Source organism: Gymnoscopelus microlampas, assembly GCF_963454915.1.
Source record: "Gymnoscopelus microlampas genome assembly, chromosome: 2".
In the NCBI taxonomy this organism is placed as follows: Eukaryota; Metazoa; Chordata; class Actinopteri; order Myctophiformes; family Myctophidae; genus Gymnoscopelus; species Gymnoscopelus microlampas.
Window position 1 is genome coordinate 6,858,656 of NC_139939.1, and position 19,389 is coordinate 6,878,044.

At 39.0% G+C, this 19,389-nt stretch overlaps 1 protein-coding gene across 1 annotated transcript; it reads left to right on the top strand.

Annotated features, from left to right (window-relative positions):
- Positions 1 to 1,074: 1,074 nt before the first annotated feature.
- tomm20b (translocase of outer mitochondrial membrane 20b) lies at positions 1,075 to 11,898 on the top strand. The gene is made up of 5 exons (XM_084046929.1): positions 1,075 to 1,316; positions 5,285 to 5,331; positions 6,364 to 6,445; positions 8,915 to 9,057; positions 11,322 to 11,898. Exons 1-5 carry the CDS (start codon positions 1,193 to 1,195, stop codon positions 11,364 to 11,366), a joined length of 441 nt encoding a protein of 146 aa, XP_083903055.1. The 5' UTR covers positions 1,075 to 1,192; the 3' UTR covers positions 11,367 to 11,898.
- The last annotated feature ends 7,491 nt before the right edge of the window (positions 11,899 to 19,389 follow it).

The following is a 19,389-nucleotide window of genomic DNA, read 5'->3' on the forward strand; positions in this document are numbered from 1 at the left end:
TGTGTGTGTGTGTGTGTGTGTGTGTGCGCGCGCGCACGCGAGAGAGAGAGAGAGAGAGAGAGAGAGAGAGAGAGAGAGACAGAGAGAGAGAGAGAGAGAGAGAGCATTGTGTGATGCCAGCCAGGCTACTGCTTGCATTTCGTAGTAGATTGCTACTGCCCTCCAGTGGTTGACAGACATTTCACGCCGTTGATCTCGCCTTATCATAAACCTAGAGGTTAAAGCTATTGAAGCTCAACAACCCTGCATTTAAAAGGTGTGAGGTATTATGAGCACATTTCAGGGCCCTTTTTAGTATATCATCTTTGTGTTAATTAATGCTGTTTTAGCATTAATTGACACATACAAATTATGATAATTCTGTACCTTTAATTATTTAACTTCTTCTTGTTTGTTTTAGTTCTAAACTAAATTGCAGAGAACTCTGTATGTTTTGTATAACAGGTGTTCTACAATAACGTTTATTATTATTATTATTATTATTATTATTACCCTTATCATTATTATTATCATTATTATTATTAATATTAGTATTATAATTAGTAGTAGTAGTAGTAGTAGTAGTAGTAGTAGTAGTAGTATTATTAGCAGTATACTTTAGTTAATTTAATCAGGCGTCGAGAGAGACAACTGAACAGTTGTCAGCAGCGTTGCCATGTCGGCTTATTATAAGCGACTTTGGGCTTCCTTTTCTGTAAAGTTGCTTGTAAAAATTGGTTAGTTGCGGGTTACGGTTTTTTGGGCTTGTTTCTAAAGTGTACTTGCTTTTTTTAGGCTTCCTTCCAATTTTTCTAAACCAGTGGTTCTCACATATTTTGTGCCAGGGAGCATTTGTGTTGTTAAAATGTTTTAAAAACGTTCCAAATATTCCACATTTTATAGCAAGAGTTTTTGAAAATAGCAGATCTACAAGCTCGTAGATCGGCTATTTTCAAAAGTGCTCATATATGGTCTAAGTTGCTTCTTTTGGGCTTGTTTTCCTAGACCACCTGGTTGCTTATTTCTCTCGCAAAATCTGGCAACACTGGTTGTCACGTGACTGGGGAGGGGGGTCCTTCCGGGGTCCTTCTTCCGTGCCCGTTGCTGCTCCTGCACCAAATCTCCCAGACAGATAAAACCTCAACCTTAACGACAGAGAAATAAACCTTAATTATCTCTATAATTGACAAACGGTGCGTTCTGTAAGGTTACCATGATGGGCGGCAGGTCGAGTAGCATCGCCGCGGGGCTGTGCGGCGCGCTGGTCGTCGGCTACTGCATCTACTTCGATAGGAAGAGACGGAGTGACCCCGACTTCAAGAACAGACTGAGAGAACGTGAGTGTTAAATAATAATGACTCCAATAACAGACTGAGAGAACGTGAGTGTTAAATAATAATGACTTCAAGAACAGACTGAGAGAACGTGAGTGTTAAATTATAATGACTCCAAGAACAGACTGAGAGAACGTGAGTGTTAAATAATAATGACTCCAAGAGTGTTAAATCATGACATGACCTCCTTTTCTGTTCAATTCGGTTCTTAATGACCTTTTTTTGTTCAATTTGGTTCTAATTGACCTCCTTTTTGTTAAATTCTGTTCCTAATTACCTTTTTTTTGTTCAATTTGGTTCTTATTGACCTCCTTTTTTTTGTTTAATTCTGTTCTTAATGACCTTTTTTTTTAACCCATTAAGACCTGAGGCTGATTATTATTTTTTTTTCTAAATCCTTTTTTTAACATAAAAACTATAAAAATATAAAATAAATATTATATATTTAAATAATTAAACTAAAATATCTCAAAATGTTGTTCCAGAGATCCCCAGAAGCAAAGATTTAATTTAAAAAAGGTTTGTTTTAAAAATATGTATATATATTCAAAGATTTGCACAAATGTTAACGATTTTAAAAAAAATAGTAGATCTACAAGCTTGTATATCTGCTATTTTTGAATAGCCAAAACAAAATATTAAAAATGACAGCTGCGTTCCCGGTTTAAATGGAATAATTTTGTTAGTAATGACCTCCTTTTTTTGTTCAATTAGGATCTTGTTTAATTTGTTTTTGTATAATATTTGTATTGTGATTCTTTTGTAACATACATTGCGTACACTATCACACACATTAATTCACACACACATATACCCTTGCACTTGCCTAATTATCCCCCCAATACAAATAATACAAAATAAATAGATACAAATAAACAAAATGACCTCCTTTTTTGTTCAATTTCGGTTCTTGTTTAATCTTCTTTAAAATATAATATTTTTATTGTAATGTGTTGGTAACATACATTACGTACACTATCTCTCTCTCTCTCTCACACACGCACACACACACACACACACACACACACACACACACACACACACACACACACACACACACACACACACACACTAGCTTTTGTCAAGCTAGAAGTCTTATCTATGTCCGGTTGCAAATTGCAGAGAACCACTGCTTTTAAGATAGTTTTATGATACAATAATGTTCAACATTCATTGATTGTTTCTGTCACTGTCAGTACATACACTTAAAATAATAAGTAGTGTATTAGGCAGAGGGACAATGCTCAAAGATTTATTGCACCAGAAGTAGCTAAGAGCTCATTTACTCATCTGCAGTCGCTGGATGGATCGTGATCTTGTGTGAGCTTGTATATTGGCTATTATTTTCATTATATTCAAGTAAAAAGTGTCCGGTTCACTGGTTCAGGTTAATATATCGTAGCATTATGAAGACGGAGACATTGATATGGTATGAGAAGTTCTGTGGAAAGAATGAATGACACAAGGTTCAACTCCAAGTGTGAATATTCAAAGAAAAGTCTGAAGAACAATGGATTTCTCAAATATTACCCATGTCAGTTGTGCACGGTCCACAGTTTCCTGCCCAGTTAACTGTTTCAGGTGTTAATATTTAATAATCTTTAAACCATGGATATTCAACTGGCGGCCCGCAGGCCAAATGTGGCCCACAGGAACCTTTCTTGTGGCCCCTGGAGCAATGTTTTAAAACAAATATTGTTTTCAAAAAATATTTTTGGGGGGTTAGTGAAAGTTACAGGTATGATGTGTGCAATATGAAATGTGAGCTTACCATAATCACAGTAATCCTTAATCACCCCTCTCCAGTCACTTTAGAGCCCTGCAGAGGGGAGGTGTGTGTGTCTGTGTCCAGCTGATGCTCGTTGACGCTTGTTAATATCAAGACAATTATGTTTCTGCACTGTCAAATAGGTCTATGTCTATTCTAAAATAGCATAAAAGCCAAAGCTTCTTTTTTTTTTTTTTACAAGCGACCCTCATAGATATTTTGTTAAAGCTGTTAATAACTAGGCTACACTGTGGTGGCCACAATTCACATAACCATCATTATGGTATGGACTCATTTAACCCTTTAAGACCTGAGGCGATTCTTTAAAAAAATCTGAATCTCTGAATATATCAGCTATTTTTGAATAGCCCAAAGAAATCTTAAAATGAGACGCAGATGCGTCCCCGGTCTTAATGGGTTAATGCACAGAGTATAAGTTGAAGTGGTAGCCTATAGACGGGTTTCCGAGCGACGTCATCACAGAGCAGAATGCGCAATCTGCGCATGCCTGGGGGTGGAAGGCGCGTTCGAAAATACAGCCCTGAGCGGCAGTGAGCGCACTGGCCAATACAAACTAATAGGCGAGTGTGCTCCGGTGCGTAATTTCCAAACGCACCCATAGGCTTCCCCCCGCAGCTGCGCGGTCATATTCCTCTCAATGTTTACTAACAGGAAACCTGTCTATACTCTCTGCAGTAGTACGATGTCTAGGGCTTCTAACAGACAGGTGATTCCCGTGGAGCCTAGCTCCCTCACAACAGCTGTTGACACACCAAACTATTTACAGTATTCCAGGCAGAGTGTAACCCACTTTGTTCATGAGCCTATAGATGGGGACTGACCATCAACAGCTGATTTCACATGAATCTATTCTATTTGTAAAGTGCCGATTATGGGTGTGCTGAGAGGGTTGACCAGCTGGTTGTGTGGACTTCTGCCAGAAGGTATAAAAGAGCTAGGCCACACTTGTAAAGGGGGGACTTGGGAAGCAGGCATGCTGCTGCTCTGTGACATGATGATGACTACAAATAAAGAATGGATTGATGCCTAAAAACATGAGTCCTGTGTCCATCTTCCTGAACTCTGAATCTTATTAAATAACAGATGAAAACTTCCATTACAACACTTGGTTGGTAAAGTCCAGATAACAAGAATATGACTGACATTAGTGGAATTTATATGTAGGCACTGGGCAGTGTTTATATTATATGTGTTATTAGTGTCTATATGTCCTCTGAAACAATGTGGTTTATAGTGAGAACTTACTCCACTTGTTTATTTACTTTTAAACTGAAGATGATGGCCAATGTCATAGGCGCCTAAAAAAAAAAATCAGTTTTTTGAAAAAGGGAGAAAAAAAAAAATCACGCTCATCACGCAAAAATCACGCTCTGAGCTTGTATATCTGCTATTTTTGAATAGCCAAAGAAATCTAAAGTGACACAGATGCGTTCCAGGTCTTAATGGGTTATGTGCGTGCTCGTGGGGGCTCAACTCGAATCAAGCACCCATACCCTATCATTTTTGAGATGCTGGATATAGGAGATGCTTGAAATATTTCCCTTTGTGTAATTATGTATTATATTTAAATAGATGTGTAAACGCACACAGCATGGTTTTGAAACACATTTATGACATGCCCAGAATTACTCTCTAGACTCAAGTCAAAGTGAAAGTTTGCAGCTGTCTGCCTTGTTACTAATACAATGTTCAGTGTTCATTACACAACCTCTGGTTTACAGCAGATCAGGCCATTTCCAGTAAATGAGAATTGCAGAGAATTGCAGTCTTACGTGTTGTGCATCTGCTGTGCATCTGCCTCCAGGCACCACTTTAGGTTTTCAATTAAATGAAAAATAAATATTAACCATTTAACCGCTGGTATTAACTGGTTACAAATGTCTTCACAGTTACCGGTTAAACGGTTAACCATGAACATGTGGTTATTTTTTTTGTTTACATAGGCCCGTGGCCCCTGACCTCAATGAATTAAACTGTACTTTCTGTCATGTACATACTGTGTTGCTCTGACGTGCAGCTGTGGGCAGTCTCTCTTGTTCAATAAAGATTTAAACTAAATAAAAGTGTACAATTATTTACAAACGCTTTGATATGTTTCACGAAACAAACAAAATCGGTCCCCCCAGAATGTCACTAATTGAGTGTGCTAATGAACTGCTGATATGCTGTGATCATCTTCCAGGCAGGAGAAAGCAGAGGACAGCCAAAGACAGTGCTGGATTGTCAAAGGTAACTACAGCCTGCCCTCTGGCTCTTTATTGAACACCATGTTAAACTGCAGAATAGATCACATGATTGACTAATAGGCTCTATGCACAGCAGCCATATTATCACTTCCTTCACAGGTGTTACCAATGATACTAAATGTTCCATTTAGTCTAGCACAGTGGTTTCCACGAGCCCCATAACTCTGAGAGTGTACAAATGGAACCCCAAGGTTCCATTTGTACACTCTCAGAGTCACACACCTGTAAGGGGCCATTTGGAAGCCCATTAGGGTCCCTGGACCCCAACTTTAGACCCACTGGTGTAACAGAGTGTTTCCAGTGAGCCAACATGCACAATATCAGCACCCTGACTCTGTTTGACCAGAATGGAACAGAGCCTTCATTAGTATCATTGGTAACACCTGTGAATGTCTTCATAATATGGCTGCTGTACATAGAGCCTATACAGACAGTATGTACAGATGGCATCAGCGGTTCTCAAAACATTTATTCAAAGGACACGCACATTTACATTTATGTGGTCACAGACCCCTGTCTGAAAAGATCTTGTGCCAAGGGCCCCCATAAGAGAGTGTAAAATTATTGTTATTCTCAAGACTAAAAAAATAATAATCTGTGGACCCCTGTAAATCCCCGGACCCCACTTTGAGAACCACAGGATTACAGAATGTGCTGACCCAGGGCACAAGTGATTAAAACCTGGAAAAGACAGCACTTGTGGCGTATATAAAGATATTCAAAATCATAGACGATATCTAGTCTCACATCATAATATCCATATAATACTAATATTTTCAGACTTGCAGCCCAAATCCTATTTTGGAACCCTAGCATTCAGTGAAAATGTCTTTTTGCGAGGAGAATTTTCAGCGAAGATATTTAGTGTAGAGGGGGAAAAAAAGGAGGTGGCCTAGGACAGACCCCTGGAGTCTCCGGTCAACTAAGTTTACTTGGTACTTAAAAACCACTTAAACCGTTTAAGTATGTAGGTTTTAAGTGTTGTAATAAGTATAATTGTGTTTGTGTTTTTCAGCTTCCTGATCTGAAGGACGCTGAGGCCGTGCAGAAGTTCTTCCTGGAGGAGATCCAGCTGGGAGAAGAACTCCTGGCCCAGGGTAAAAACCACTTTACTTACATTACGATGGAACTTTAATTAGGTTATTAAAACAATTACATTGTCTTTTTTTTCTGAGGGGAGAAACCTCCTATCTCCATATTCTAACTCTTAGTGTTTTTTCGTACATTAGCGCCCTACTTTGATCATACTACAGCGTCACACAAAAGCATCAAAATTAGCAGATATGAAAGCTCAAAATTTGGCGCGAAGTGATGCGTTTTCAGCTTATCGATCAGCTACGTTTGACGTTTTTTTATGAGGATCTTAAAAAAGTAACAGTTTTGGACATATGAGGTTTCCACCCGACAGAGACGATATGAAACGAAGGTTTCATATTCTGATTCAACCATGCAGTCTGTTGCTCACAATATGAAAGTCTTATGTAGTGCATGGCCCTATGGTTAGTGTTAACCCTGACGCGCACAACAATTTACATCAAATGATTTATTTGCCAGTAACCGATACAAAACCCAAGGCCATTTAACCCATTAAGACCGGGAAGGCATCTGTGTCATTTTAGATTTCTATGGCTATTAAAAAATAGCAGATATACAAGCTCATAGCGCAGCACATATGAGCTTGTAGATCTGCTATTTTTGAAAAATCGTGAAAATTATTATTTTTTCGAAAAAGGATTTAGATTTGTTTTTTAAAGCGGCCTTAGGTCTTAAAGGAGGAGTTCACCCAAAAAATGACTTATTTTATATCAGTTGCACACCCCATGAAGCCTTGAATTCATGGATTTATTTTTGTTTTTGTGGCATTCCTAAGCCAATAATTTGATGACCGGGTGTGTATCCGGTAGGAGACACAAATAATCTACTTTGTGTCCCCTACCGGATACATTAGCCAGTAGGAGACGGGAATCAAATTATTGGCTTAGTTAGGAATGCCACAAAAACTAAAATAAATCCATGGCTTCATGGGGTGTGCAATTGATAGAAAATAAGTCACTTTTTGGGTGAACTACTCCTTTAACACATTACCTGCCAACAACGAGTATAACCGTTGTTGAAAAAATACCCCGTTACCTGCCAGCAACGAGTATAACCGTAGTTGATTTTTTTTTGTTTTTTTTTTAATTTTCAATTTATCCACACAGAACCAGAGATATAGCCATCCAAATATTTCTAGCTCCATTCACTCCTTGGTTAACTTATTACTTTAAAATCCTGTATCTCGGCTCCTGTGTTTTTTTTTTTTTAACACTGGCAGTGGGGGAAGCAAAAAAAAAAAAGACCTCTGTTAATGGGTTAAAAGTGGAACGGAAGAGTTCTACTGTATGCCTGGCACGCGTCATTGGTGCACCTGGGATGCAAACCGGAGCCGGACGTTCGATGTGATGCCTTGAAGTCCATGAGAGCTTTGTGGACACGCAATATGAACTACCAATATTTTTTTAATGATTGCGAAAATTAAAGAAGACACAAGGTTCTTTTTTTTCCCTAATGTGTAATTTTATTGATATCTAAGGAGCACAAGCGATGGTTTCTGGCTGGGTTGTATGTACTGCCAATAGGGCTGTCACGATTACAAATTGAAGTTGACGATTAATTGTCACTCAAATAATTGCGATTAACGATTTCATTGTGTTTGGCATCAAACATTGGAGCATATGAAGCCTTTTAGGCTTAGTTATACATAAAATGCAGAGGGCAGATTTGACAAATAACTGAAATATACAAAGAAATTGGCATATTTGATCGTTTTTATACATGTCAAAAAAGCTGACGTTGTAAGCTTGTAGATCTGCTGTTTCTGCTTTTTTTAATATTTGAAAATGTGTGAAAATATTTCAACATGGAAACGATTATACAAACATAATTGCTATTATCTCAAATAATTGCGATCAGACGATTATGTAATAATTTGTGACAGGCCTACCCATCATGAGAATTGGTTGTCTCATGATAACAGCCCAAACTGTACAGTCAGAAACCTAATCTGCTCTTTAGATTCCTCAATTGAATTACATAGTGTGCTCATAGAACAACAGCAGCAGGAAACGATGCACAACGTGATGGGTCTTACGTTATTTTCCTGAACCGATTTATTTTAGGTTACAATTCATACACTGACTTCAATGCATTCCACATAGAACGTCGGCTTCCAGTTTGTCTCCTAGTGTGACAAATCCACCAGCTGGAATTGTAGGACCAAAGACAGTGACCTAGAAGTCCTTTCGTTCTACAGTATACATGGCCTTGTGCACAACAAGCAAGGGAAGTCTATGGCCAAAATAAGAACTATAGTCTAAGACCAAAACTCATCAAAAATAGCTGATGTACAAGCTCACAACGCGATGCATTGTGAGCTTGTAGATCTGCTATTTACTGTAAAACAAAATGCCGGTAAAATCTAGATGTCATTCATAAAATTGTCGTTATAAAATGTCGATGTTGCTCACAAGTATAGTAATACAAACCTGTTTGTGTCACTCCATCCATCCATCCATCCATCCATCCAGGGGACTATGAGAAGGGAGTGGACCACCTGACCAATGCCATCGCGGTGTGCGGTCAGCCTCAACAGTTACTGCAGGTCCTGCAGCAGACCTTACCTCCACCCGTGTTCCAGATGCTCCTCACCAAACTACCCACCATCAGCCAGGTAACCATGACTAACTGACCACTACACAACTCCACCAAACTACCCACCATCAGCCAGGTAACTAGTGTTGATTTTGACAGAAAATTTTGATTCAGTTTTAGTCATAGTCTTTTGAATCAAATTCCATTTAGTTCTAGTCATATTTTAGTCATCTGAAATGCTTTAAGTTTTAGTTGACTAAATATCATAAGACTATAGTCGACTAAATCTACAGTTGATTTAGTCGACTAAATGTATTTTGGCGGTGCCGTGATGGTGTCGTAATGGCTGATTTTACACTTGGTTGCATGCTGAAATTAGCCGATCTACAAGCTCTGCCGATCTACGAGCTTGTAGATCGGCTATTTTCAGAGTGCAACACCTGAACCAAAGACAACATTACTCGTTTAGTTCCCTTCTCCACAAGTCCCTCACTAACATTTGAATCTAGTTTTTATTTGTTGACGAAATTGTCAATATATGTAGTCTTAGTTTTAGTCATCATAGCTGCCAGTTAAATTAGTGGCTTAGTGCTACAAAAACATATCCATGGGCTGACTAATCGATAGAAAAAGTCATTGTGGGGGTGAACTATCTCTTTAATATCATATCACGATAGTATATTACAAAATCCCAGATAATATCTAGTCAGAATCGGCTTTATTGTCACATCACAGGTTTACAGGTATAAAAATGTGGAGCAGGAGAAACAAAACATGGTACAGAAACCAGTCAAATAATCTAAAAGATGTATACATAGCATATCGTCTCTGTCGAGGGGAAATCTCAATGTACGAATGTACAAAACTGTTAAAGTAGCAGATCGACAAGCTCGAAATATGTCGCGGTTAGTTTCGAGCTTCTAGATCTGCCACTTATGATGCTTTTGTGTGACGCTGTAGTATGATCAAGTAGGGCGTTAATTTACGAAAAAGAATGCAGAGAAGGAAAGGTAAATCCACATACGGTAGATCCACTTAGGTCATTGGTTCTCAAAGTGGGGTCCGGGGACCCCTAGGGGTCCTTGAGGGAGTTCCAGGGGGTCCCCAGCTAAATTATAAGATAGTTAGGAACCAAATGGACCCTTATGGGTCTGTAACTCTGAGAGTGTACGAATGGAACCAAATGGACCCTAATGGGTCCATTTGGTTCCATTTGTACAATCTCAGAGTTAAATTAACATTAATGTTACAATATAAATTGGGGTCCCAGAGATATAAATGTCATTAAATGGGGGTCCGCAGCCTAATACATGTCAAACTGGGGGTCCTTGAAATTGAAATGGTTGAGAATCACTGCTAGAGCCGTAAAAATCTTCCCTCACCTTGGCATACTGTATCTTTTCAAATGGGGGTCCGCGGGCTAATAAGTGTCAATTTGGGGGTCCTTGACATGAAAAAGTTTGAGAACCACTGACTTAGGTGAATCCACGTGAACCGGCCCTAGCTCAAACTAGTGCTGTCACAGTAATTACATTTTACTTGATGATTAATTGTCATAAAATTAATTGTGAACAATAAACAATTTAATTGTGTGGCTTTTAAGGCCAGACCACACCAATGCAACGACTTGCAACCATGATCCCGAATGGCAGTTGCAAGGAGTTGCATTGGTGCAAAAGTAGTTAAACGAAAGTAGCACAGGGCAGATATGACAAAAAAAATTTAATACACAAAGAAATGACTGACAATAATGTAGTATTGCAGAAATACCCCATGTTACTATTTTATTCTGGGCATATAAGAGGGCACTCTGGTACCCTCTTGAGTGTACCCAAGGTGACACACCCACTGTGTACATGTCATAATACAGAGTAAAATACTACTAAAATGCATATCACATTTCTTCTTTTTTTAAAATCTCTATTCTATAATCATTGCTATTTAGCAGGAATTAATTTATTTAATATTTATTCCTATTGTGAAACAAATACAATCATAAGGAGGCATTTCAGCTGAACTGTTGACAGAAGAGGTTCAGTGCTCAGAAGTGTTTGTTCAATAACAGGGGTTTCACTTGTTTATCCTGTATGAGCTCTCTTTCTTGATAGGATGGAAATTGGTATCCCGGCCTGAAAATGTATTTTCCATTTACTTTAAGAGCTGAAGAGACGGGGATAGACCCCTGTTACTGAACAAACACACTAGTCTACAGCAAAGGATTACTATCAGAATATAGAGCTATTTAACACTTATTTTAACAATAAACTACCACTCGACACCATTTTAATTGAATTCTCCATTCATGAAATAAAAGTGTGTGTGTGTTTGTGTTTTCTCTCTCAGCGTATTGTGAGCGCTCAGAGCTTGAGTGAGGATGATATAGAATGAAGGACCAACGTCTTCCTCACTGCTCCTCTTCATCGCGAGGACATCTCGTCATCACGTCCTCCTCTTGTGTCCCTCTTGTCGGAGTTAATGTTTTTTTTTTATGTCATCTGTCAAAGTACTTCAGTGGTTCTCGACCTTTTTCATTTCAAGGACCTGTAAGGGTTGGTTCCATGTGTACGCTCTCAGAGTTACAGTCCTGTAAGGTTCCGTTTGGTTCCTTTGGGTCCAATTGGTTCCATTTGTATGCTCTCAGTTACAGACCTGTAAGGGTCCATTCGGTTCCATTTGTACACTCTCAGAGTTACAGACCTCTTAAGGTTCCATTTAAAACCCCCCTCAAGGAACCCTGAGGGTCCCTGGACCCCACTTTGAGAACCACTGAATGAATTGATATGTTTGTTTGTTATGACTTTTATGGGTATTGAATCATAAAGTACTCTAAAGGTGGGGGAAAAGATCCCGTCCATTATGCACCCACGAGGCATCAGCACCAGTGTTGGGCATTTAAATAAAGTAAAAGATATCGCTGTAATTCTCTCTCCCAGTAACAAGTAGTGTACAATTGCCAAAGTGGTAATTATATTACTTATTGATCCTCTGCATTACTCCATTTTTGTTTGTTTGTTTATAACTCATTTAGACCCGAGTCTGATTCTAAAAAAGTTATGCTGCTATGTATATACGGTATATAGCTAAACCTAAAATGACACGGATGCCTTCCCGGATGAGATAAGACCGGGGTCCCCCAGGGCTCTGTACTAGGGCCACTAATATTTCCCTCAAATCTACACACGCGTGAACTTGATTTAGAGCTTGTAGATCTGTTATTTTCACCGAATGTTCCTGTGGTTTTAAAGGAGAGGAGCTTTATTACACTTGCTCGTATAGCTTGCCCAACACTGACCCCCCCGCTGGTCATTGTGTGTCGCTGGATGTTATTTATTCACTGATCTGTCGTAGCAGTGGTTCCTCAACCTTTTTCTCGATCAGTGGCCGCTCGAAAATCTTGAAAGCGTTTGCGGCCCACCCATCTGTCCACTTAAGTGTTCATATGGGCGCCGCTTGCATTTTCAGAGCATGTTTCTTTTTTATGATCAATCAATCGATAGGCTCTATGCACAGCAGCCATATTATCACTTCCTTCCCAGGTGTTACCAATGATACTAATGAAGGCTCTGTTCCATTTAGTCAGTGGTTTCCGCAACCCCCATAACTCTGAGAGTGTACAAATGGAACCAAATGGACCCTTACGGGTCCATTTCGTTCCATTTGTACACTCTCAGAGTTACACACCTGTAAGGGGCCATTTGGAAGCCCATGAGGGTCCCTGGACCCCAACTGTCCAGGAACACTCTGCTACGTTTCCAGTGAGGCAACATGCACAATATCAGCACCCTGACTCCGTTTGAACAGAATGGAACAGAGCCTTCATTAGTATCATTGGTAACACCTGTGAACGTCTTCATAATATGGCTGCTGTGAATAGAGCCTATTGTGTTCCTGCTTGGATCAATGGAACTATAGTATACTTAAAGTTGCTATCACAATGAAAATTACACGTTTTCAAGGTTGTAAAATATTATTATTATTATTATATATCATCATTAAACTCGTTAGTGTTTGACAATTGTTTGAGGGGGCCCACTTGCATTGCCCTCACAACCCACCAGGGGGGAATCGCTGCTGTATTATATGATTTACTGTCGGGCGGTGGAGAGGGGGCGGGGCCATGCAGACGGACGTGCGTCACATTAACACGTTTTACACTCAAACTGCATTTTGGTCTCCATGGTGAGCTCTGGGTTTTTCAGTCACCAGAGTACCGATGTGCAGGAAGTTCTTTCTGCTCAAAAAAAAAGGAAAAGAAAAAAAAAACACATCAAAACTATTTATTGTTTAGTTTCTTTTGGTTTTCACATTACAAAAGTGATTGAATGACAATGTTCTGTTGGTCTGAAGAGTTGGTGCCTCTTTAGAGGAAAACATAGGAATAAAAAGGGGTGAAATGATTAAGTTGTATTTCAAGTTTATTTAATGCTTAATTCCAAATATGGTGCATGGGTTACAGGCTTGTGCTATTCATTTATAAGCATATGTATACATAAGAGGTGATCAGAAAAAAAAAAAACATTACAGTTTAACAACTGAAACCAGTTTGTTAAACTAAGGATATTTAAAGGAGGGGACAGACAGACGTTCTATCCATAGCATGTGCCATAGAGCCACTGGCTATTCACCTTATTATTAGCCCTTCTTCAATTCTGAGCGTAATACGAGGCTGCAAGCGCAAATCGTTCATTGTGCAGCTACACCAAAGGTGAGTGAGTGACTTCTCCTCATCTGCCTGTTATAATATCAATTATGACGTTCTTTCGCCATAAATGAGAGTGCTTTGTTTCATAGAATGTGTTGCTCTCTTTAACTCTCAGATGTTCAGAAGCAGTACAGTTAGCCTACAACTAGCCCATTCACCCAATCACAATAATTGATTAGGCATTGCTTGTGATTATGAAAAGACACAGAGCTATGGCAGTGTTTACAAAAAGTTTGATATAGGCTACAAACTTTGGATTCATTCAAATTGATTCTGGGAAAAAGTGACAGACATAGTATTTCACAGACTGTCCTGTTTTTGCAAAGCGTTTGAGTAGGATACAGAGTAAGCGCTCCTATACACTGCCCTGCCAAGCCAAAGTGCATTTTTCAGTGATTATTTTTTTCGTAGTTACTGCACTTTGCCTTGGCAGGGCAGTACATTGGATGTGTTTTTATTTATTGAATAGGCTACTTTATTAACAGTTTGCAAAAAAGGTACAGTGGTACAGATTTATACAAAAGGATGCTAAAAGGATAACCCCAAAAAGCCCAGGGCTTATTTCAATTGAGGTCCTGTGTTTATGTATTATTATTTATTATTATTATAATGACCATGTGCAAATGAGCGGCGACGTCATAGTTTCTCAAAATCTCTGCTTTACATGTCTACACAGGTCCACTGAAACTTTTTTATTTTGGAAAACCTTCACTTTTTTATCCATTTACTAAAATCTGTTTTTTTCTGTGTTTAGAAAAAGATACACGTGTAGCCTAGGCAGAACTGTTACACATTACAGTACATTTGAAATGTTTTGAAAATGTCAGATCTACAAGCTCTTGTATCAAATCAAATCTTGTATGGGGTCCCTGGCACAAAGTATTTTCAGATGGGGTCCGTGGACAAATGCATATTTTCTGCTAACGTGTGTGTGTGTGTGTGTGTGTGTGTGTGTGTGTGTGTGTGTGTGTGTGTGTGTGTGTGTGTGTGTGTGTGTGTGTGTGTGTGTGTGTGTGTGTGTGTGTGTGTGTGTGTGTGTGTGTGTGTGTGTGTGTGTGTGTTTCTTTTTAATTAAATACATTTACAACATTTTGGAATTGGTTTAAATCGATGAAAAGTAGTTTTTTCTGTTGGGTGAAGTGGTCCTTTAAAATATTTTAATGTAAAAACAGGGGGATATTTACTTGCAACCCATACAAATTGAAAGAGTACGTTTCTGACTGGGCTGTATTCGCTAAGATTCGTCAGGTTTCCTGTCAGCCCAGTCAGACACCTATTCTGTACTCTTAAGATACCTCAATAAAATTATATAGTGTGTGCATCGAAAAACAAGAGATCAGAAAACAATGTGTGATATGCCTTCTTTGTTTTCCTGAACTGAATATTTGGTTGGCAATGAATCAAAGCTAGTGTTTATTCATACGTTTGCCCATCTGGCTCTCATTGACTTCAATGGAGGCGGACAGTGTCAACATTACCTTGCAGGAGACTGCTTTAGGAATGTTGACAAGCCGGATACAGTGCATGTTGTGTTCATTTTGTTCAGACCTCATTGGGTAAAATAAAAACTCACTATTTGAAAGTCAGGTTTCACCTGGTCAACAGCCGACTCTACAAACGAGTTACAAAACCCCTCATCACTTTATACCAGTGCTTCTCAAACTTTTTCATGTCAAGTACCCCCCATATCTAGTGTATGAATTAATGGCCGCAGACCCCCATCTGAAGATATTTTCTCCTGCTTTATAACAGTGGTTCTCAAAGTGGGGTCCGGGGACTTCCAGTGGTACTTGAGGGGGTCCCAGGAAAAAAATATTTTATGGAGTATCAAAATAAGTTAAACCACATATAGGGCTTTTGGGGTTATACGTCTATTTACAATGTTCTAATAAACACATACAGGACTTATAAATCTATACAATGTAATGTTTATTGATTTTCAATTATGGTGATAATATACCCATCATTTCCCATACAAACATGATACATAATAAGAAAACAGGAAATGGGGAAAACAAACAAGAACAAAAATCTGGCATGGATGTTTTTCCTTGGCCTACTGGGAGTGTGCGTTTCAAGGCAACTTTCATTTCATAATTCTGTGGCTTTTTTTGGAAAAAGAGCCAATCGTAGCCAATGGGATATGAAAAATCTGATAGATACACTTGATCATGTGACACAGAGATAACGTGTACCAATTTGTGTGAGTTTTGGACAAGATCTGTAGGAGTAGAAGCAAAATGTGTGTTTTGAAGAAAACACCAAATGGCTGGAAATGACGGTGGCCTATGTGAAGAGTTGCACCATGATTCAAGGAATCCAGCGGTGGAAAGTTTTGATTGTACAAACTACGTTTCAAGAGTTATAGGCCAAAGAATAAACATGCGTGCTCCCCCAGCCTGATGCTGCACAGCGCACCTACTGTATAAAAACTTAGAAATGCAGTAGAATCAACACAAAGGAAAACAGCGTAAACATTTGAAAAAAAAATAGGAACCCCTTTTTCATTCCCACAATCTCAGACATTGACTGAGATGTGGCCATGGGTTGGGCTGTCACGATTATGGAATTTTACTTGACGATGAATTGAACATTGGAACATTATGAGTGAAAATTGCATTTCTTTTTGGCTTTTAGGCTTCGTAAACATCAGTTGCACAGGGCAGATATGACAAATTACATACATATTTAATCATTTTATACTTAAAAAATATATTATATTATAGTGGAAATAATCATTTTATACTTTAAAAATATATATATTATAGTGGAAATAGCCAATCTACAACCTTAAAACGCATTGCGAGATTTGCGACGCGTTTTAAGCTTGTAGATTGGCTATTTCCATTACTGAACATATATTTTGCATGGAAATGATTATGACGTATTATTGTGTAAAAAATGTTGTGATTATCTCAAATAATTGTGATTAGGCGATTATGTAATATTTGTGACAGGCTATGAAGCTATATCTATGAAATCTCTCTCAGCTACGGGGTCCTAGGCTTGGAAAACGTTGAAGACCCCTGCCCTAGATCATTGGTTCCCAACCTGTTTTTCTTGGAGCTCCCACTTAACTCATTCAGTGCCATTGACGTTGCCGACGTCACGTTTTTATAAGCCCAGGGTGCCAATGACGTCGCCGACGTCATAAAAAATAAAAAATAAAACCTTTTTTTTTCTTTTTGAAAAAAAAATGTTCAGAACCCAAGATATGATGATTTGAAGATTTGCTGCTCCATTCACTTCTTGTTTAACATCTTACTGAAAAAGGCTGTATCTCGCTTCCTAAGCACTTTTTTTTTTACAATGTATTTTGGCTCTGGCACTCAGAGCCAAACTGCCAGAAATAAGTCACTGAATGAGTTTAACATCTGACACAAGACCCTCCACAAAAATGCGCGCACACACTTTGTTTTTCAGTCATGCTAGCCATACTTCTAATAGCGGAAATAGCCAATCTACAAGCTTACAACGCGTTGCATCGTGAGCCTGTAGATCGGTATTCAAGTAAATGTACGTTGTTATTGTCCCCCACCGACAAGTTCTTTATGTGATGATGTGAGATGAACTTCTTCTGCTTCCTGGTGTCCTGCCTCTTGATCCAGACTGTTAAAGGAAACCATCTCAGTGTTCATCTCTCCTACACACTGCCCTCTGGTGGCCTGGAGAAACACAGCAGCAAGGGATAATTGACAGGGAGCAGGTCATTATTGAAACATTAGACAGGGTGATTGGACCCTGACGCAAAGCGTCGTGACAGCCCTCATCTTGTGTTGAATAAAAATGCATACTGTACCTTCCTATTGATCTTGAGACGATAGAGGATGATGATGACGACGATGATGATGAGCATGAACAGAAGCAGCACTGTGACTGTAGTTGTGATGACGTTGGACGTCACATTAGAGGCTGTGAAATGTAAAACACCAACAAGCAGCATGTCAATTTTTTTCTGATCTACAAGCTTGTAGATCTGCTGTTTTTGAATAGCCGAAGTATAAAAGTACCTCAAAATTATACTTAAAGGACCACTTCAACAATTTTTTAATATCTTCATATAATTGGTCCTCACTGATGCTCATTATTTTTTATGGTACCATTTTGTGAGAGGCTGTGAGATTAAAAATACCAATGACATCATGGAAGAAACAGCTAAGATTAAAAACTAGAGCCTGACTAATGCCAGAATTATGAGTCCGATTTTGGAGAGTCCTAGACCATACTGATTTGGACAGTTCAGAAACCCACCTACCAGTGACATCTTCGCTGGAGTATCCAAGCTAATAGAAACGGAAGCCTTTCTATTTTTGGGAAGTTAGCATGTAAGCCATTGTTCTCAAGTTAATACAAACACATTTTTACATGTTTGAAATGACCAAACCTGCCTACCGATGATGTCACTGGTGATAGGCAGGTTTCTGAACCGTCCACAGTTCTCCTCTGAGACACAGACCGAGTTGGCAACAATGGTACCATATTATAATGAGCATTAATGAGGACCAATTGTATGAAGATAGGTTAAAAATGGGTGAAGTGGTCCTTAACCATGATAAAATAAAATAAAAAACACTTATCCACTCAGTTCCAAAATAAATGTAGAACTGTAAATATAGTATTAATAATAGTTTAAAGATGTAGCTTGTATGTACTTATATTTATTTATTTCATTCATTATTTTGTATGTATTATTTGGCTACGGCATAATTCGGTTATATTATTTGTGTTTTGAAAGCGGGGGAAATATAATAAAACCTCTAATTTACAAATGCTCATGTGATTGTATACAGCCATAGTATTGTGTAATAAATGTGTAATAATACTGATAATCGTGAAGTGACAGATTTTTCTCATCTTGATTGATTGATTGATTGATTGATTGACTGATCGATACAGAGTAAAGTTTCATTATAATTGTTGAAGACTTTGTTACCTGAACAGATCACTTCCAGTCTCTTCGTGGAAGTAAAAGACTGCTTTGTTCCACACTCCCTCACTGAAAACTCAGATCCAACACAAAATGCATTGATCAACCATACAGGTTCATGTGTAAAATCAGAAGTCCTTTCTGTTGAAACAGCAGGGCCACAGTCCAGTTGTCGACACACTACAGATGATGACTTCTGGTTCCAGTAAGTACCATCCACTGGTCTCCACTCTCCCTGGTATTTCATCTCGAGCCTACCAGCACAATTGCTGGTTCCTCCCACCAACCTGACATCATCCGGCTCTGTAAAGAGACAAAAGACAAAAGGGAAAATGTCATAATTATTTCATTATAACATAATAATCCAAACCTAAAGTGTACTTTATCTTTTACCTGAGCAGGTGAGTCCAACAGTCTTGTCAGGTGAGCAGGTGTTTCTATTTGAGCCTGAGGTTCCACAGTCCATGAGAACAGACTCACTGCCTTCACAATGGAACTCTTTGGGCCACATTGGAGCCTCCACTTCTCCAAAGAGCGCCCCCTGGAGGACTGAAGGAGCCCCACAGCCAAGCTCCCTACAGAGCACCTCTGCATCCTGCTGGTCAAAATCATCTTCACACACGGAGACCCACAACTGATTAGACTTCACCTCCACTCTGCCTGAACACAAGCTAGTCCCATTCACCAACCTCACTGACTCTGGAGAGAGAGAGAGAGAGAGCGAGAGAGAGAGAGAGAGAGAGAGAGAGAGAGAGAGAGAGAGAGAGAGAGAGAGAGAGAGA